This window comes from Biomphalaria glabrata, chromosome 9 (genome assembly GCF_947242115.1).
Source record: "Biomphalaria glabrata chromosome 9, xgBioGlab47.1, whole genome shotgun sequence".
Lineage (NCBI taxonomy): Eukaryota > Metazoa > Mollusca > Gastropoda > Planorbidae > Biomphalaria > Biomphalaria glabrata.
In genome coordinates this window covers 1238019-1256206 of record NC_074719.1, presented here as the reverse complement: position 1 = coordinate 1256206, position 18188 = coordinate 1238019, and the positions used below count along the sequence as shown (strand labels likewise).

Sequence of the window (18188 nt, the reverse complement as noted above, 5' to 3'; positions counted from 1 at the left end):
AATTTTGTCGAATAAAGCCATGTAATTGGTATACTAGTATTTGTTGTTTCATTACAGAATTAAAGATCGGATAACTCAATCTAAACAAGCCGGCACACTGATCCATGAGGGGGAGGGGCGTCTTCGGTATCCCATGGCTAGAGTAGTGCCTTATTGCCACGGTGCATGGTGGCCACATAGTAGGGCAATAAAGAAATAGCGCGCAGAGCCCGGAGTTCCGTACTACGAAATTTTGTGTGACCCAACACAGCGGGGACACGACAATTCGTTCACTGACATTTCGTTCACCGACAAATCGTTCACGACTCGGATTTGACCTGATCTCTAGAAATTTTTTGCATTTGGAAATAATAGCTAAAAAAGTTTTAATGTAAATAAATTAAACACGCGACGAGAATATATAATATTAACAATATGTTACTATACAGTGAACGATTTGTCTGTGAACAATTTGTCCGTGCCGTGAACGAATAGTCGCGTGAACGATTAGTCGCGTGAACGATTTGTCGTGAACCAACTGTCGGTGAACAAGTTGTCGGTGAACAAGTTGTCTGTGAGCGAATAGTCCGTGAGCGATATGTCGCGTGAACGAATAGTCTGGTGAACGAAATGTCTGGTGAACGAATAGTCGCGTGAACGAAAAGTCGTGAACGATTTGTCGGTGAACGAAATGTCAGTGAACGAATTGTCGTGGAACCCAACACAGCAATAGTCTCGTACGTTGGGTAAGCTTCAAACAGAACCATGCGTGAAGAGTCCGCGGCCCAGGCCTGTGCGGAGAGAAATCATTCTCAGTGGTCAAAAGAATAATGGGAGTGCACTGCGCAACTAATGAACTTTTTTCCAAGGTCTAATAAAATATCTTGGCCGGCTTGGCTCACACTTAAAATTATAGCTTTTATATAGCGCTACTTTCATGCATTTGTGTACCAGTGGGGGGGAGGGGGTATCTGGGAGAAGGTTTTCCGTGCTGCCTTTAGGCGCTCAGTAAACACAACTATGCTCGAGTCGGGTGTCGAACTTCGAGCCCATTTCATAGGTAGCCAAGCCATGCCAAGTTCAAGCGTACTTAGCCCCTCGACCACGCTAACCCACTTAGTAATAATTATATGTTTCAAGTTGAGCCACATTTTTCTGTGAACAAAATATCAGTGACACATTTTGTCAAGCATTATTTTGGGTGATCCAAATGTCGATAATTGGTTAACTTGTTTTCTGTCAACCATAAGTTGGATGACCATTAGTCGGGAATGAATGGTCAATCAATAAGTATGAACCAATAATCGCGGGAACCTCCTAAACAAGTTTATCCATCACTGCTATGAACTTTTGCTCTCCGTTATTCGCGGATTTTTAAAACTCTTTCTCTCCTAATCGACGATACCATCGTTGATTTTGACCTCATTAAATTAATGTGAAATAGTAATGAGCAAAATGAAGAATTCCTTCCAAAACGTGGAAAATAATTACGGAAAGAGTTAAAATTAGGAAACGGTCAACTGGACGTTGCTGAGGATGGGCTGCCTGGTCTTGTCTAGTCACTTCTTCCTTGAGTTTTACCCCCCTGCCCACCTATCAGGAAATTTGGGCTTGGACATAATTATTATCATCATCACTAAATTCTGACTACATGAACCAGGAGCAGCCTTAATGGATAGCTGGTGTTATGGGCTAATCTAATCTGACTTAGGCTATGTATCAATTATTACTTAACATTAGCCACAGAACAGCATTAATTAAATATACTTTTACTGTCGCTAAAAACTATACACAAAATATTTGTCTAACATAACTAACCTACTCTCTAAACTAGTACATTACACCCATATATATATATATATATATAGTCTATGATTACACCACACTGGAAGTCCTGGGAGATATGAATATTTGGTGGCCCGAAATGAAAAAGAAACTGCGAAAAAATAAAATGACGCAATTACGGGAAATCTAACTCAGTTCAAAGTGTGTATACATTTTCTTGACGCACCCTGCCGGCAGCTACGCTGGGCAGGGCACGTTTCCCGATCCCGTATGGGGGACGAACGTAATGCCAAAAACAGTCATTTTTGGTGAGCTGAAAGTTGGTCGATGTAACAGATCTGCCCCACGGAAACGCTTTTAAGACTAGCTTAGGCGCCAACTTGCTTTATCTGAAGAAGAGAGCACCTAGCTACAGGCGGATTCTGACCGAGACAGCTGGAGATCACTTACAAAGGCCGCGGGATATACATTGGAGGCCAATAGTAAATCCACTGCCGTTGACAGAAGTGCCGAAGTAGACAGAGAAAAGATGTGAATCGACCACCGTCGGACAATAGCCTATATATATGTCGCGCCCGCGGTGTATGTGGCAAAATAAGTATGTCGCAGCCACGGGAAATACTGCATTCCTCATCTTCGGACTCGAAGACAAGCCTTTTATATATAGTATAATATAGATAACGATGGATCTCTAATCTACATCTAGATCTTGAGTTCGATCTAGCCTCGATTTGAGGATGCTTTGTAGTGAACACAATAACACATTTTACATTTTTGATCTAGTTCCAGAAAAAAAAAAATCCAGATCTAGATTTTTTAAAAATCTAGATTCCAAATAGTCACAGATCTAGGTATTTGTGTGTGTGTGTGTAAGCTATTATCGAAACAGGACTAACTAAGACAGTGAGAGTTCCTCAGAATCTGAACTTCGGATCTCTAGACTCTAATATTGATTTGCATTGTTTTCAAATATCCTAGATCTAGCTACAGATGAAATAAAATAAAAACGAGTCTAGAATCTAAATCTAAATAGCAACTAGATTGTCAAGATCTAGATCTATAATCTATGAGTATGTACTGTACTCTAGACTAGTATGTAGACATTGTAGATTCTAATCTAGATCTAGAATCTAAGTCTAATCCACTAATCTATATATAATATTATAATCTTGTCTTTATTATTATTATAGAGAGACTAGATCTAGTATAGTCCTAGACAATCTAGAACATGGTATTAGTATAGTGATAACAGTCTTAGTATAGATCTAAGATTAGTATAGATCTAGAATCTAGCTAGATTGAAGCTAGAACTTAGAACATGGTATATTAATATATAATATAGGTCTAGTATAGTCTTAGTATATAGATCCTAGCTAGATTGAAGCTAGATCTAGACTAGATGACATATATACTATACTAATTAGTAATTACTAATAATAATGTATAATAGTAGTATAGTATTATAGTATAGTCTAGAAGAATAGTCAGAGACATCTAATACTAATTGACCTATTAGTATTATATCTAGATTCTAATTCTAGATCTAATTGCCTAAGTTTAATAAGACTATAAAGTATAAATCATAAGTATAAGACACTATAAGACTAATCTGATAATCATCTAAATTCTAATAAAAAGTAATATTATAAATCTATATAAAAAATATATGGCATCAGTTATTAGTTAGTATGTATGATAAAAGTATTATATTATAATATTAGTATGGCATCTGGATCTAGAATCTAGATCTATATTATAGTGACTATGACTATATAGTATATAGTGATATAATCTAGATGTAGTAGTAATCTAGAGTCACTAGAGATAATAATAATATATTATTATAATGATTATACTTCACCTTCGCCTTAGTAGACGCCTTAGCCTTAGTCCTTACAGTAGCCTTACCTTACTCCTTAAAATGGTTCTAAAGCTAGATTCTTTCTAGTTCTAGTCATTTAGATCTATAATCTTAGTCTTAGTCTAGATCTAATATTATAATTATATATAGATTTCTATATCGTCTAAGTCTTTTTTTTTATATACAATTTATGGTAATATAATTATAATAATAACTCATAGTAACTTGAGTCAAGTACTCAACTGTAACTGTAACAAGATTTAGATCTAATACCAACAGACTTAATAGTAACAGTAGACTAATTCAGAGTGATGAAAACAAAAAAATCCAGAATTAAGAAGAATATAAGATCGCTATCTAGCTAGATTGCTAGATGTAGTCTAACTGTACATTTGTGCTGATATGTTGATAATGCACAACTAATGTTTAGTGCCCATGGTGATTAGTTGAGATTAAAATGGAATTAATGATTACTGTCTAAATGTTATCTTTGTGTTTATTTCGCCTTGTTGTTTAATTACTATTTTTTATTTACTTCTAGATTTACTGGTACCTCCCATATATCAAGTAAATCTACACTTCATATAAAGTCAAACAATAAGTCTAATTAGTGCAGATCTCAAGTTTAAGACTAGATCGAGTCTAGTCTAATTCTTTAACTTATTCAACTTTGATTATGGTTAAATAAGGAGAAAGGATTTTGATCTCAAGTTATGCTGCTATAATGATGTACGAACATAGTCCCAACAAATGATGAATGTGTACTCTTGTTAGGGGTAAGTCGTAGTCTAGTTAAATATATATATATATAATGTAAATCTATATATAAGAAGTATGATATAAATTTCAAAATGATGATAGTCATTGCACTAGAAAACCTATATTTTAAACAATAAAAAATAGATCTCTAGATTCTTCCAACACTTTCACCTATCCCTTGGTCTGTTGAACAGTAGTGGTAACACAAACACGACCTGTTGACCTTCTTCCTCCATTCCTAAATGTCTTTTGCCTTTACTTAAATAGAATCTCTTCCAGCGACAAGCTGGAGGAAAATTATACCAGTTTTGCAGGATACCCTTTGGAGTAACTAACGGGAAAAGCCTGTTTTCAACAAACAATCGACAAGATTATAGAACACGAGTCACTGGATGTTGATGTAGTTTTCCCATCACTTTCTCTGTGTGTCTCTCTTCTTCTTTTTCCTGGTACTGTTCCCTGAAGGAAGGTCTTTTCAAGCCCTGAAAATCACAGTAAATTTATCTTTTTACAACTAGCTGTGGGGAAATATATTCATTTTTTTAGGTCTAAAAATCATTAAAAAAAAAAAAAAAGGATTATATTTGACACGCTTTATCAGCAGAAATTAAGCCAGTTTTTCTGTGTATGGCATTTTTTTACATGGTGTAAGTTCCAGACTCTTGATCTGTTAAAATTGCAATGACCTATTAAAAGATACTATAGATATATTTGCAAACTGTCATGGAATCCTTACATTAATGAAACTATAAAAAAGTCAAACAAGAAAGCATTAGGGTTTATTAAAAGAAATTTCTATAAATCAAATAAGAAAATAAAACTAAAATATATTTACCCTTGGTTAGACCAATAATAAAATAAACATCCTCCGTTTGGGACCCCTCAACTCAAGAAAACATTAAGAAACTGGATAAGACACAAAATAGAGCAGTGAGATTCATAACAAACGAATATTCACATATGACTAAAGTTACACCTTTAGTAAAATCACTAAATCTAGAAAGCCTTCAGGATAGAAGACTTATAAGTAAAGTAGCAATTATACATAAAACACGGAATCATGGTGTAAGTTCCAGACTCTTGATCTGTTAAAATTGCAATGACCTATTAAAAGATACTAGAGATATATTTGCAAACTGTCATGGAATCCTTACATTAATGAAACTATAAAAAAGTCAAACAAGAAAGCATTAGGGTTTATTAAAAGAAATTTCTATAAATCAAATAAGAAAATAAAACTAAAATATATTTACCCTTGGTTAGACCAATAATAAAATAAACATCCTCCGTTTGGGACCCCTCAACTCAAGAAAACATTAAGAAACTGGATAAGACACAAAATAGAGCAGTGAGATTCATAACAAACGAATATTCACATATGACTAAAGTTACACCTTTAGTAAAATCACTAAATCTAGAAAGCCTTCAGGATAGAAGACTTATAAGTAAAGTAGCAATTATACATAAAACACGGAATCATAATCTTCAAATACAAAAATAAAACCTAATAAAATACTCAGAAAGCCACAAAGGTAAAGGCACATTCCCTGTTCCATATGCTAGGACAAATTTGTACAAATGCCCCTTCTTTCCTAGTACTATTAGAGCATGGAATGGGTTGCCTGAATCAGCCAGGAAAACCAATGACTTGGTTAACATGCATGACGCGTAGGACATAATCATCATCTTTTTTGAAGTAACGTCTGTAATTTATAAGATAAGATTCATTCAGGTCACATAAGGTCACAAAATTGAGTGAATTGAGGAAATTACACTAAAACATTTTTTTCATAATCATTAATAAGAAACATATATTTATAACTAATCATATGCAGTCTTACCCATTTTGATACGCTTGAGGATATTAAAAATCTGCTGGATTATATTTTATTTTTAAAAATGTATAAAATTGTGTTTAAACATAGCCATTCGGACTTGAATCCAGCAAAAACAAGCTAATACTATACAAGACATTTGGTCTTTAAAAATATAGTAATCTTAATTTCTGTGACTTGTGATAATCAGCCAAGCATTCTAGTGGAAATTGTATGCCTGTATGGAGTCTCTTTGGTTAGTTGATGTTGTTATCATGAAAGCATCCATTTTTTTAGTGTTTTAATTTATTTTCCATCCATCCATCCATTTTTTTTTAGTGTTTTAATTATTTTTTTCCATCGCTTTTTTTAACTTGGGATATTTAGGAACATGCGTAGGATGTAATCATCTTCTCTTTTGAAGTAACATCTGTATTTGATAAGATGAATTGAGGGTATCACTGTAAAACATTTATTTTTAATAAGCAAAGGAAACACAGAACTTAATGTAATCTTTTTTCTTTTGATACACTTCAGGCTATTAGAAAGCTGTAATGATAAGACGTACCTTCTAAAAATATTAATTCTAAATATATCTCCTCATTAAATTGAACACAATTTTTAAGATAAGATTTAAGATTTAGATAACTTTATTGATCCAAACAAATGGAAATTCAGTTTGACTACGATTGACAACCTCAGCATAACTACTTTACAAAAGCAATATAGATGCACGATGTACATGCAAGATACGCACAATATTTAGATGCTTTAATATGATTCTGAAATAAAAAATAAAATAATTAGACCGATGCAATTGTGAAACAAATCACTATTGGAGAAAATGATGTACCATTTCTGCCTATTACACTGTTTGTAAAATGTTTTACATGTTTCGGATGTTCCTTCAGAGTTGAAGATAATTACTTCCTAGTCCAAACCTCCCGCAGGACGACGGGGGATGGGAGCGGGCAGGGTTTGAACCCGGGACCATCGATAAATCTGAACGACAGTCCAGCGCGCAAACCGCAAGACCAGGCAGCCATCCACTGACTGAGTTGATATCATACTGCCTACTATAGAGTTACAGATTTCTACATTTTGATTTAACCTAGACTATAGATTTCTATACCTTTGTTATGTAAGCCTATATAAATAATAATAGTGCTGGTCTTAGTAATGGGTATGACATTTAGACTACATCTTGATTTATTTCAGTTTCACTTCTGTTCCTGGTGTATATTAACAATAGTAAGGTACAAGCAGAGATTCATGAGGACCCTTGCATTAAACCTTGTGGTCTAGGGCAATATTATTTCAATGTTACATGTTCTTGTTTGGATTGTCCTGCTGGGTAAGATATATAGATCTAATAGTAGATATCTAATAGATGTAGCTCTAAATAGGTGTAGATCTAATAGACATAGTTTAATTTTCCATGACACAAACTATTAAACAAGCAAAATAACACCCCCCCCCCCCCCCCCCAAAAAAAAAAAAACAAAACAATTTGTGTATCAATTAGTTTGGATCAGTCATGTAATTAAACTTGTAATAGATCTATACAGGCCGGTGAGAGAGAGAGCTCTTGTTCACTTTTGCTGGCCTAGAGTTCCAAGAGCCGAAGGCTCAACTCTACCTGACAGTTTCAAGAAGAAGAAGAAGATACTAACAATAATAAATCTTTGGGAGTAGAAATATTTTTACCAATTATTTTTGTTTAGCACAATTTCATGCTTTTAGCTTTCTCTGTAAGCTATGATCCTATCACTTGTCTGGATCAGTTGGAAACGGGTGGGTGGGTGGGGAACGGGTTATCTGGGTGATGTATTTATATAAAAAAGGGAATGACTTGAATTTGAACTTGTGTGCTAAAGTAAAGCCTTCTTCAGCTTCTCAAGCCGACACGATAACCGCTTAGCTAGCAAAGAGCGTATGAACATGGAAGATAGTTAACTATTGCTTCTATGTCATGTTTGTGTTCACTAAGCATGAGACGACAACCTAAAAAGGGGACTAATTCTGCTTCAGTCAAGTACAATTTCGGTCCCTTGTTCAAGAAATAATAATTGTTTAATTTTTTTAAATTGATTCTTGTGATATCAGGTAAAAGAAATAATTGTGCAAAATTTGATCTGAGTTGGATGTGAGAGAGATAAAGTGTACAAACTTTTTACCGGACAGACAGACCGAATGAGTTGATATATATGCTTTGTAAAAAAAAACAACAGCTAATGGGTTTCCTATTTTCTAATTTTTCAGATCTTATAATCCATCAATAGTGCATAGAGATAACACCTGCATACCACATAGCCATGCTCTCTATGAGGGATGTACACTTATACATAAGGGAACATCAACCTCAGATAATAAATGGTTTTGCCCGACTACCACTATCCCAACAACATCAGTCAACACAACAGTTCTGTCAGTCAGTGGAACTACGCTCGCAAATTCAGCACCTCAAGGTAAGGCCTGCTTGCTTGAAAAAACAAAATTTACACATAGCTTGAAAATAAATGCTTTTAATTATAAAGCAACAGGGACATGACAATATTTTAAACTATATTATTAATGAACTTAGTTTCAAATACATATATTGCTAGATGGGCCGTTAATCAAAGGCTGGAACTTAGTTTCAAATACATATATTGCTAAATGGGCCGTTAATCAAAGGCTGGAACTTAGTTTCAAATACATATATTGCTAAATGGGCCGTTAATCAAAGGCTGGAACTTAGTTTCAAATACATATGTTGCTAAATGGGCCGTTAATCAAAGGCTGGAACTTAGTTTCAAATACATATATTGCTAAATGGGCCGTTAATCAAAGGCTGGAACTTAGTTTCAAATACATATATTGCTAAATGGGCCGTTAATCAAAGGCTGGAACTTAGTTTCAAATACATATATTGCTAAATGGGCCGTTAATCAAAGGCTGGAACTTAGTTTCAAATACATATATTGCTAAATGGGCCGTTAATCAAAGGCTGGAACTTAGTTTCAAATACATATGTTGCTAAATGGGCCGTTAATCAAAGGCTGGAACTTAGTTTCAAATACATATGTTGCTAAATGGGCCGTTAATCAAAGGCTGGAACTTAGTTTCAAATACATATGTTGCTAAATGGGCCGTTAATCAAAGGCTGGAACTTAGTTTCAAATACATATGTTGCTAAATGGGCCATTAATCAAAGGCTGTTTTACGTCTTCTTGTATGATGGATTTAAGGTGATCCCAATTTTCTGTTGCTGAGTTTCCAAGTGCAGAGTGAAAAGCGCTTAGCTTCAAAATCAGAAGGTTTTTGGGTTCGAATCTCCGTGAAGATGAAGATTTTCAATTTCAGGATTTTTAGGCAGCCTCTTTATTTTCTTTCATTCAACTCTAATGAAAATGTATACCTCACATAGGTTGGGAAAAGTAAAGGTGGTTTGTCAGTGTGCTTGCCACACAACTTTCAGCGATAGAAACAGATGACCTTTATATCATCTGCCCTTTAGATTGCAAGGTCTTTTGGTATGATATGTTTATGTCCACTGTTTATATGGGTATATACTAACCTAATGTGGATAGTAATATTTGTATCTAACCACACTTTTAAAATTCTGAGTTCTAGTCTGTGCTTTGAAAGGAATATAACTGAGATGAAGCTATTAGTTACACTGAAAAGTCTGTAGGTGTTTTATAAAAAAAAAGAAAAGTTTAAAGTTTCCCTTTCAGACTTTGTGGTCTATAGGGCAGATGATGTTAAGGTCGTCTGATTCTGTAACCTACTGTTAACGAGGGTGTCAGCACTGCGACCAACCGCCTTTACTTTTCCCCAACTAATGTGAGGTACCTATTAAAGCTGGGTGGACTCAGAGGCGCCCAAGGATCCTGAAATAAAAATCTGTCTTCACCGGGATTGGAACCCAGGGCCCCCAGTTTGGAAGCCAAGCGATTTTCCGCTCAGCCACCGCACCTCCTGTAGGTGTATTATAATTAATGTTGTTTTTTTTTTTTAATTTGAATCTTAGAAACTATTTTAATTTATGTACTAGATATTGTGTTAATTTCCTCCATGGAGATTATGATGTTGTAAACCTGTATGAATGACTAAGCACAAATAATTTAAGATGATGCTGATGTTTAATTATTAATACGAGGATGTAGAAATGGTGTTTTAGTGCTCGACAAAATTCATAATACAATATCAACAAAGACTCACAGTTATCTATTCTCTTGTGAAAATGTTACTTTTCAAGTTTTAGGTGTCACCTCTACAACAGAGGATTTGGAATCTGCCTGTACCACACAAATAAGGGGTACCCTGTCCACCCACACAGCATGGGTACCTTCCCTGCCACACATCATGGAGACCTTCCCTGCCACACATCATGGGTACCTTCCCTGCCACACATCATGGGTACCTTCCCTGCCACACAGCATGGGTACCTTCCCTGCCACACATCATGGGTACCTTCCCTGCCACACATCATGGAGACCTTCCCTGCCACACATCATGGGTACCTTCCCTGCCACACATCATGGGTACATTCCCTGCCACACATCATGGAGACCTTCCCTGCCACACATCATGGGTACCTTCCCTGCCACACATCATGGGTACCTTCCCTGCCACACATCATGGAGACCTTCCCTGCCACACATCATGGAGACCTTCCCTGCCACACATCATGGGTACCTTCCCTGCCACACATCATGGGTACCTTCCCTGCCACACATCATGGGTACCTTCCCTGCCACACATCATGGAGACCTTCCCTGCCACACATCATGGAGACCTTCCCTGCCACACAGCATGGGTACCTTCCCTGCCACACATCATGGAGACCTTCCCTGCCACACATCATGGGTACCTTCCCTGCCACACATCATGGGTACCTTCCCTGCCACACATCATGGGTACCTTCCCTGCCACACATCATGGGTACCTTCCCTGCCACACATCATGGGTACCTTCCCTGCCACACATCATGGGTACCTTCCCTGCCACACATCATGGGTACCTTCCCTGCCACACATCATGGAGACCTTCCCTGCCACACATCATGGAGACCTTCCCTGCCACACATCATGGGTACCTTCCCTGCCACACAGCATGGGTACCTCCTCCGACTGACAAACATGGGTACCTCCTCCACAACACATTATGGTTATATCTTCTGCCACATATATTGAATGCTGCCTTACAGATCTGGGGGGGGCTGCCACTAATACATGGCATATATATATTCTAGGAATCGGTTCACTGCATCTGGAATTTTTTCCTTCTGTCATTATTCTGCACGGGCTCACGCCTAGTCTTTGTTTTCAAGTGTCTCTGCAAACAGTTATTATATTAATGCCTGACTTGAAGAATAATGATTCATTGTCATGGAAACCTCTTGCCATGACCTGCATGGACACACACGAACAGATTACATACAAAGGACTTTATACTTTATAGATAAGATCATTTTTATTGATCCACTCAAATGAAAATTCAGTGTGACTACAATTGACAACCTCAGGGTAACTACTGTACAATAACAAAATAGATTACATTATAGATTAGATTATATAAATGTAGTTTTTTCACGTCTAATTTTATTTTTTCATCATGGTGCCATTACTTCAATGTTGACATTCCAACTCCAGGATTTTAATTGCTTATAAGCTTATAATAGATGGCGTCAAAGTTGTTAAGACATAAACCATATTGTTTTGCAAGCTTTAGGGTCACCCTAACATACTTTGAGCCAGTGAATTATTGTAGCTGTTGCTATGAAATGAAACTGCTTCTCTTTCTCTCTATGGAACCCCCATTTTTTTTTTTCACCCTGCACATCATAATTTCTCAGACATTAACTTTTGACTTGATTTCGAACGGCCCACTTTATAAAGCCCACCCACACACACACAACACACATGCTTTTGGCCCATGAATTCTAATATCACTGTTACTTATTTCCCTCTCCCACCAACAACAAAAACAATTTAGTCCTACGTATACTATAATCTCTGACTGTCCTTAGGCGTCTCAATTCAATATCGAAATATTAAATATACTCCTTTTTACTTTCAACTGGAACCCTCCCACCTGCTTTAACATTTTTCAGCCCTTTTTTTTTTTAATTCCCTACATCTATTTTGTCTTTTTGGCCCCTTAAAAAAAGAAAACATCTATTTAGTTTTTATTAATTGTAATTGTTTTATTTGACCCGTTTTAAATTTGCTACAGAGTATAGTTTTTATCTACACACATAGATGCATGCGCAAAAATCATTATGATTCCTCTCTTTCTCTCTCTCTATTGAAAAAAAACAAAAAAAAGAAAGACTTAAGATTCATTTTTTTTATTTTTATGAGGCAAAGTTTTTATATTTTTTATATAGGCTATGTCTGAAAGGAAGTGGAAGTGAAATAAGGCAAATTAAAAATAAGTTGACTTAGAAGTAAAAGAAAACTGCATACTAAATGTCTTGCAAATTTGTTTGATAGTTGAAGAGATCTCTAAATCAATCAGTCAGTGTGTGGTATTTTAGGAATATATATGATTTTTTTTGTTTAAGATATTATCTATATTGTTGATTTTCTTTCTTTTTTCAGAAACAGCAAATTACCTAGTGATAATTATTCCAAGCGTAGCTCTGCTAATAGTTATCATTGTTTCACTGATAGTTGCCGTTTGGTATGTAGACCTACTTATAAGGCTTTATTTATTCGTCATATGTTTGTGTTGACATTGAGAATGTGTTCATTATGTTTGTTTTATAGTGTCGTGTTTTGTTTTTTTTGTGTATTGTTTAAAATAGATACTGCTGCTAGATTGTGGAAAGCATGGTCGAGAGGCTAAGTATGCTTGAACTTGGCTAGCCTTGACTACCTATGAATGGGGCTCGAGGTTTGACACCCGACTCGAGTTGTGTTTTCTGAGCGCCTAAAGGCAGCACATGAAACCTTCTCCCAGATACCCCCTCCCCACTGGTCCACAAGCAAGATTGGACCATAGCGTTCTGAGCATGCTATAAGTAGTAAAGTATCAGAATATAAAAGCTAATTATTATTATTATGGACTAGTGTGCCTTTTAAAATACAAAAAAATACTATTTTTGACTATCTTCAACTTATTGTTGAGTGCAAGCTAGAAATGTGACCAATGATTTTATGCACTTAAAGATTCTTTGAACAATATATATTCTCTATTTATTTCTATTGTAATAATTATATTTTAAATTTATGATTTAAAGTATTATTATTATTATTATAGCTTTTATATAGCGCTACTTTCATGCTTATAGCATGCTCAGAGCGCTTTATGGTCCAATCTCATTTGTGGACCGGTGGGGGGGAGGGGGTATCTAGGAGTTGGTTTTCCGTGCTGCCTTTAGGTGCTCAGTAAACACAACTCTGCCCGAGTCGGGTGTCGAAAATCGAGCCCCCTTCTAGGTAGCCAAGCCAAGCCAAGTTCAAGCGCACTTGGCCTCTCGACCACGCTTCCCACCGGTATATAAATATTGAACATAAATTTTTAGAGTAGAATATTGACCAATCCAATTTTAGGTTAAAAGGGCACCACATTGTTGTGATTGTTGTGAACTCTTAGCCTATGACCTTTGACATGGATACATTACGTATGCAATGCTTCAAGAACACCAGTGATGCATTAGAAATAAGAAATATTTAATAGAGCAATAGGAATAAATTAAAACTGTAGCCAACAAAAGCTGATTTCCTAAATATACATTAACTATCAGAACTGCCTTATAATGGCTCCTACTATGCTATCACAAAACTCCGGTCCCCTGTCAACAATAACAAAGCTCAAGGGCCGTCACCCCACTTTACCTAGTCAACCAATGAAATAATAATAAATACAATAAATAAACATAGAAATCCTCACATCTTACAACCAAGGTTCTATAAAGTGTTGTCAACTAACACAATCACCACCACATGCTCATTACATCTCAATCTAGCACAAATTATGGAAGGTCAAGGACATGCTGAAAAAAAATATTTCATGGAATGCTATCATTTTATAAGTTCATTATAAAAAATGTACTTGTATTCCATTTATATACTTTTTAAAAGAATGCACAAACATTTTATATTTAATTTCATTGATTTGTTGAGCTAGCTTGGAAGTGGACTAGGACCTAAAGGTCAGAACCAAAACTAGAGGCATCTACCAGATAATTTTATTAACCCAAAAGCTCCTATTTCCCATGCCCTAAGCAAAGAAGAATAATCCTGAATTTTTAAAATCCTATAAAAATAAATATTTTGAAAAAAATAATGAAATTTAAGATCTAATACTAATAAATAAACAAACAAAATAACACGATATGTCTTGTTTAAAAAAATATATACTTTTAATATCTTTAGAATATATAAAAGCTTCAAAATGCTTATTTTTCCTGGTTGGGGCTTATACACTGGGACTGTAGGCCTTCTCGTTTGAAAAATTATTTAAGCAATAAAAATCTTTCTGATTTTACTAAAAATGAAATGAGTAATCTCCACAATGATATGTAATCATGCTTGCAATGAGACTAGAAGATTTCTTTTATTTAAAAAGTTTAAAGGAAGTATATTGAACAGGGGATTTTAGAAATGTTCTACAACGGTTTAGGACAAAAATGAGAAAACATGTCCTGACTTCAGAAGGAGCTAATGTTGAAGTATGTTTCCAATCCATTGAATAAATAGTCTCATTTTGTATCTTCAGGTTTCGTAAATGTAGAGACAGAAATGAACAACAAAATATACCTGAAACGAAAGAAATGATGCTCAGAAGTTGAAGCCGAAAATCATCAGGTTTTGTTAGTTAAATGTCATTCAAGACTTGTATATATAAACTTGAGCTGTCTGCACTACCTGTTACTGATGTTTATCTTGTTCATGAAGTCTTCTGCTTAGATCTGAGATCATGACCATGACCTGGTCACCTTATTATCATCTTCCCTTCAACATTTATATTCGTTCTTATTTTTTTTTTGTAGAATACTTTTTTTCTGTGTTCATTCCATTGTCTTCCTTTTGTTGCGCTGTCAAGACTTTATTGACAAAAAAAGTCAATACTAATAATTGTTGTTTTTTTTTTTTTGTTTTTTTTTTAATTGATCAAAAGTCATTGCCAATCCAAGTTGTTTTTTTTATATCATGCTTGCTGACCTGTAACTAAATTTTATATTTACATTTTCTTAAATAAACAAAACTTTTTTATATTCAATTTACAAATTTTTAAATGATATACTTGTATTCCATTTTTATTCCATTATATACTTTTAAGAACACAAAAACATTTTATATTTAATGTTTCATTGACTTGTTGACGTGGACTAAACAGGATTTTGCATTGCAATGAGATAAAGCTTAAAATTTCAGGTTACAATTTCCATTCATAAATTTTACATGGAGACATTTTAATGCTGCTAATTTGCAAAATTGATTTTTTTTTTAACATGTTTTTTTTTTGTTCAACCCCCTCACTCTGTTGACCTAGATTTTAAGTAGAAGGTCCTAAATGCTTACCACAACTTCAGACCTAGACTTTAAGTAGAAGGTACTAAATGCTTACCACAACTTCAGACCTAGACTTTAAGTAGAAGGTACTAAATGCTTACCACAACTTTAGACCTAGACTTTAAGTAGAAGGTCCTAAATGCTTACCACAACTTCAGACCTAGACTTTAAGTAGAAGGTACTAAATGCTTACCACAACTTCAGACCTAGACTTTAAGTAGAAGGTACTAAATGCTTACCACAACTTCAGCCCTAGACTTTAAGTAGAAGGTACTTAATGCTTACCACAACTTCAGACCTAGACTTTAAGTAGAAGTTACTTAATGCTTACCACAACTTCAGACCTAGACTTTAAGTAGAAGGTACTTAATGCTTACCACAACTTCAGGCCTAGGTCTAAAAGGTTCAGCTCATTTTTGTATTTAAATATTGATATTAAATAGGTCAAAGGTTCAATTTTGAACTAAATATCTAAGAATTGAATTAGAAGAAAGTAAATCAGCAAGGTCTCATTCTATAACTTCAATCATTTAGACTCAGTTAATAAATAGTTGTTGACTGGAATCATTCAGAGACTGTAATGGAAGCAAAAGGGTCGAGACATAGACCAAAAAAAAAAATGGGGGTTGTGGCGAGCTATTTGTTGTGTAGGTTCAATTGAGATGATGCGTGTTGGCTTACTGTGTACCAAGATGGCAACGGCTGATTACATTTAAAAATTCTGTTTAAGGTCTATTTCTATTTTTCTCTTTATGGGTTATTCTTTTTTTTTAATTTTATATCTGGCCTCAATTCTTTACTTGTTTCCTTTTTAAATTATAGATTATAACTCAGTTGTTAATTTTTTAACTAGAACTTTCTAGGTCCATAAATAACATCTAATTATAAAGCACATTCTACCTTTTTTTTTTTTTTTTTTTTTTTTTTTTTTTTTTTTCATGAATAAAAATGTTTGCTAGTTACCTTTACCTATCCCTTAGTCTGTTGGATCGTTGGGGCACCATGCGAGATTTGTCGACCGTCTTTCTCCATTCCTCTCTGCCTTTAGCCTTGGATAGAACCTCTTTCAGTGGCAGGCCCATCACTTCTTTTATGTTGTGTTCCCATCACTTTCTCTGTCTGCCTCTTCTTCTTCTTTCTCCTGGTACTGTTACCTGAAGGAAGGTTTTTGCGAGCCCAGAATATAATATGGCTATATAGTTTAAGTTTTAGTGGGTTTTTTATTTTTTACAATAGTTAGCAAATTATGGTGGGGTCCCATTGCTGTTTGCCAGTACAAAGGTCTAAAGTTTGAATTGTGGCTAGGCTGTGATTTTTAGTGTCGATTGACCCACTGTAGTAGGTAAACCACTGTTGTTGGTTGTGTATAACTGTTTTAACCCACGCCAGGAAATCTATTTTGAATCATCCTCACACAATTTAAACATGCACCCTAAGTTAACTCCTAGCTTCTTGCTTGCCCATTTCATTTGAGTGAGCAGAGTTAATTAACCTCCCTTATTTTGCACACTTTACCATTTGGTCTGATCTTGGCAGTAGCTATTTGTACATCTCCAATACACATATAAGCATACATAGAAATATTTTAGTTTCATCCATTTGTTGTTTTTTTTAAATATTAGCTACATGTACTCATGTATTCCACTAGTTTAATAGATTACATGGTAATATTAAAATACTTTACATACAAAAAAAAAACACACTATATCTTAATTTCAAAATTAATACTTGTTTTTAGTTCTTTAATTGCATAATTTTTTTTTATATTCTATTGTATTACTGTGATGAATTGTAGTAGCATAAGTTTTCTTAAGCTGTACAACATATTTTATTTAGAAACAGCACAGAACATTTCATGTATTGGTATGTCACAGTTGACTGAACTCATTTTGGTGAATGTAATATTGGACTATTTGATAGATATCAGCCGATTGAACTGTTTGGTGGATATCAGTTGATTGAACTGTTTGGTGGATATCAGTTGATTGAACTCTTTTATGAATGTTCATATTGGTTGGACTATTTTGATAGATTTCATTTGATTGAACTTTTTGATGAATGTTCATATTCGTTGGACTATTTTGATAGATTTCATTTGATTGAACTTTTTGATGAATGTTCATATTCGTTGGACTATTTTGATAGATTTCATTTGATTGAACTTTTTGATGAATGTTCATATTGGTTGGACTATTTTGATAGATTTCATTTGATTGAACTTTTTGATGAATGTTCATATTGGTTGGACTATTTTGATAGATTTCATTTGATTGAACTTTTTGATGAATGTTCATATTGGTTGGACTATTTTGATAGATTTCATTTGATTGAACTTTTTTGATGAATGTTCATATTGGTTGGATAATTGAATGTTATTGTTTAATGAATGTTTCGGTGGATGTTAATTTTGTAAAAATGAATTATCATCTTTTGTATCCCATAATCCCGTATTTGAATTTGACAATGATTATCTTCCAAGTC

General features: G+C 34.7%; 1 protein-coding gene across 1 annotated transcript; it reads left to right on the top strand.

Annotated features, from left to right (window-relative positions):
- Positions 1-2613: 2613 nt before the first annotated feature.
- On the top strand, positions 2614-17998 carry LOC106050249 (uncharacterized). The gene is made up of 6 exons (XM_056041606.1): positions 2614-2834; positions 4167-4401; positions 7417-7552; positions 8461-8666; positions 12789-12870; positions 14911-17998. The coding sequence occupies exons 2-6, from the start codon at positions 4383-4385 to the stop codon at positions 14981-14983; spliced, it is 516 nt and encodes a 171-aa protein (XP_055897581.1). The 5' UTR covers positions 2614-2834; positions 4167-4382; the 3' UTR covers positions 14984-17998.
- Positions 17999-18188: the final 190 nt, after the last annotated feature.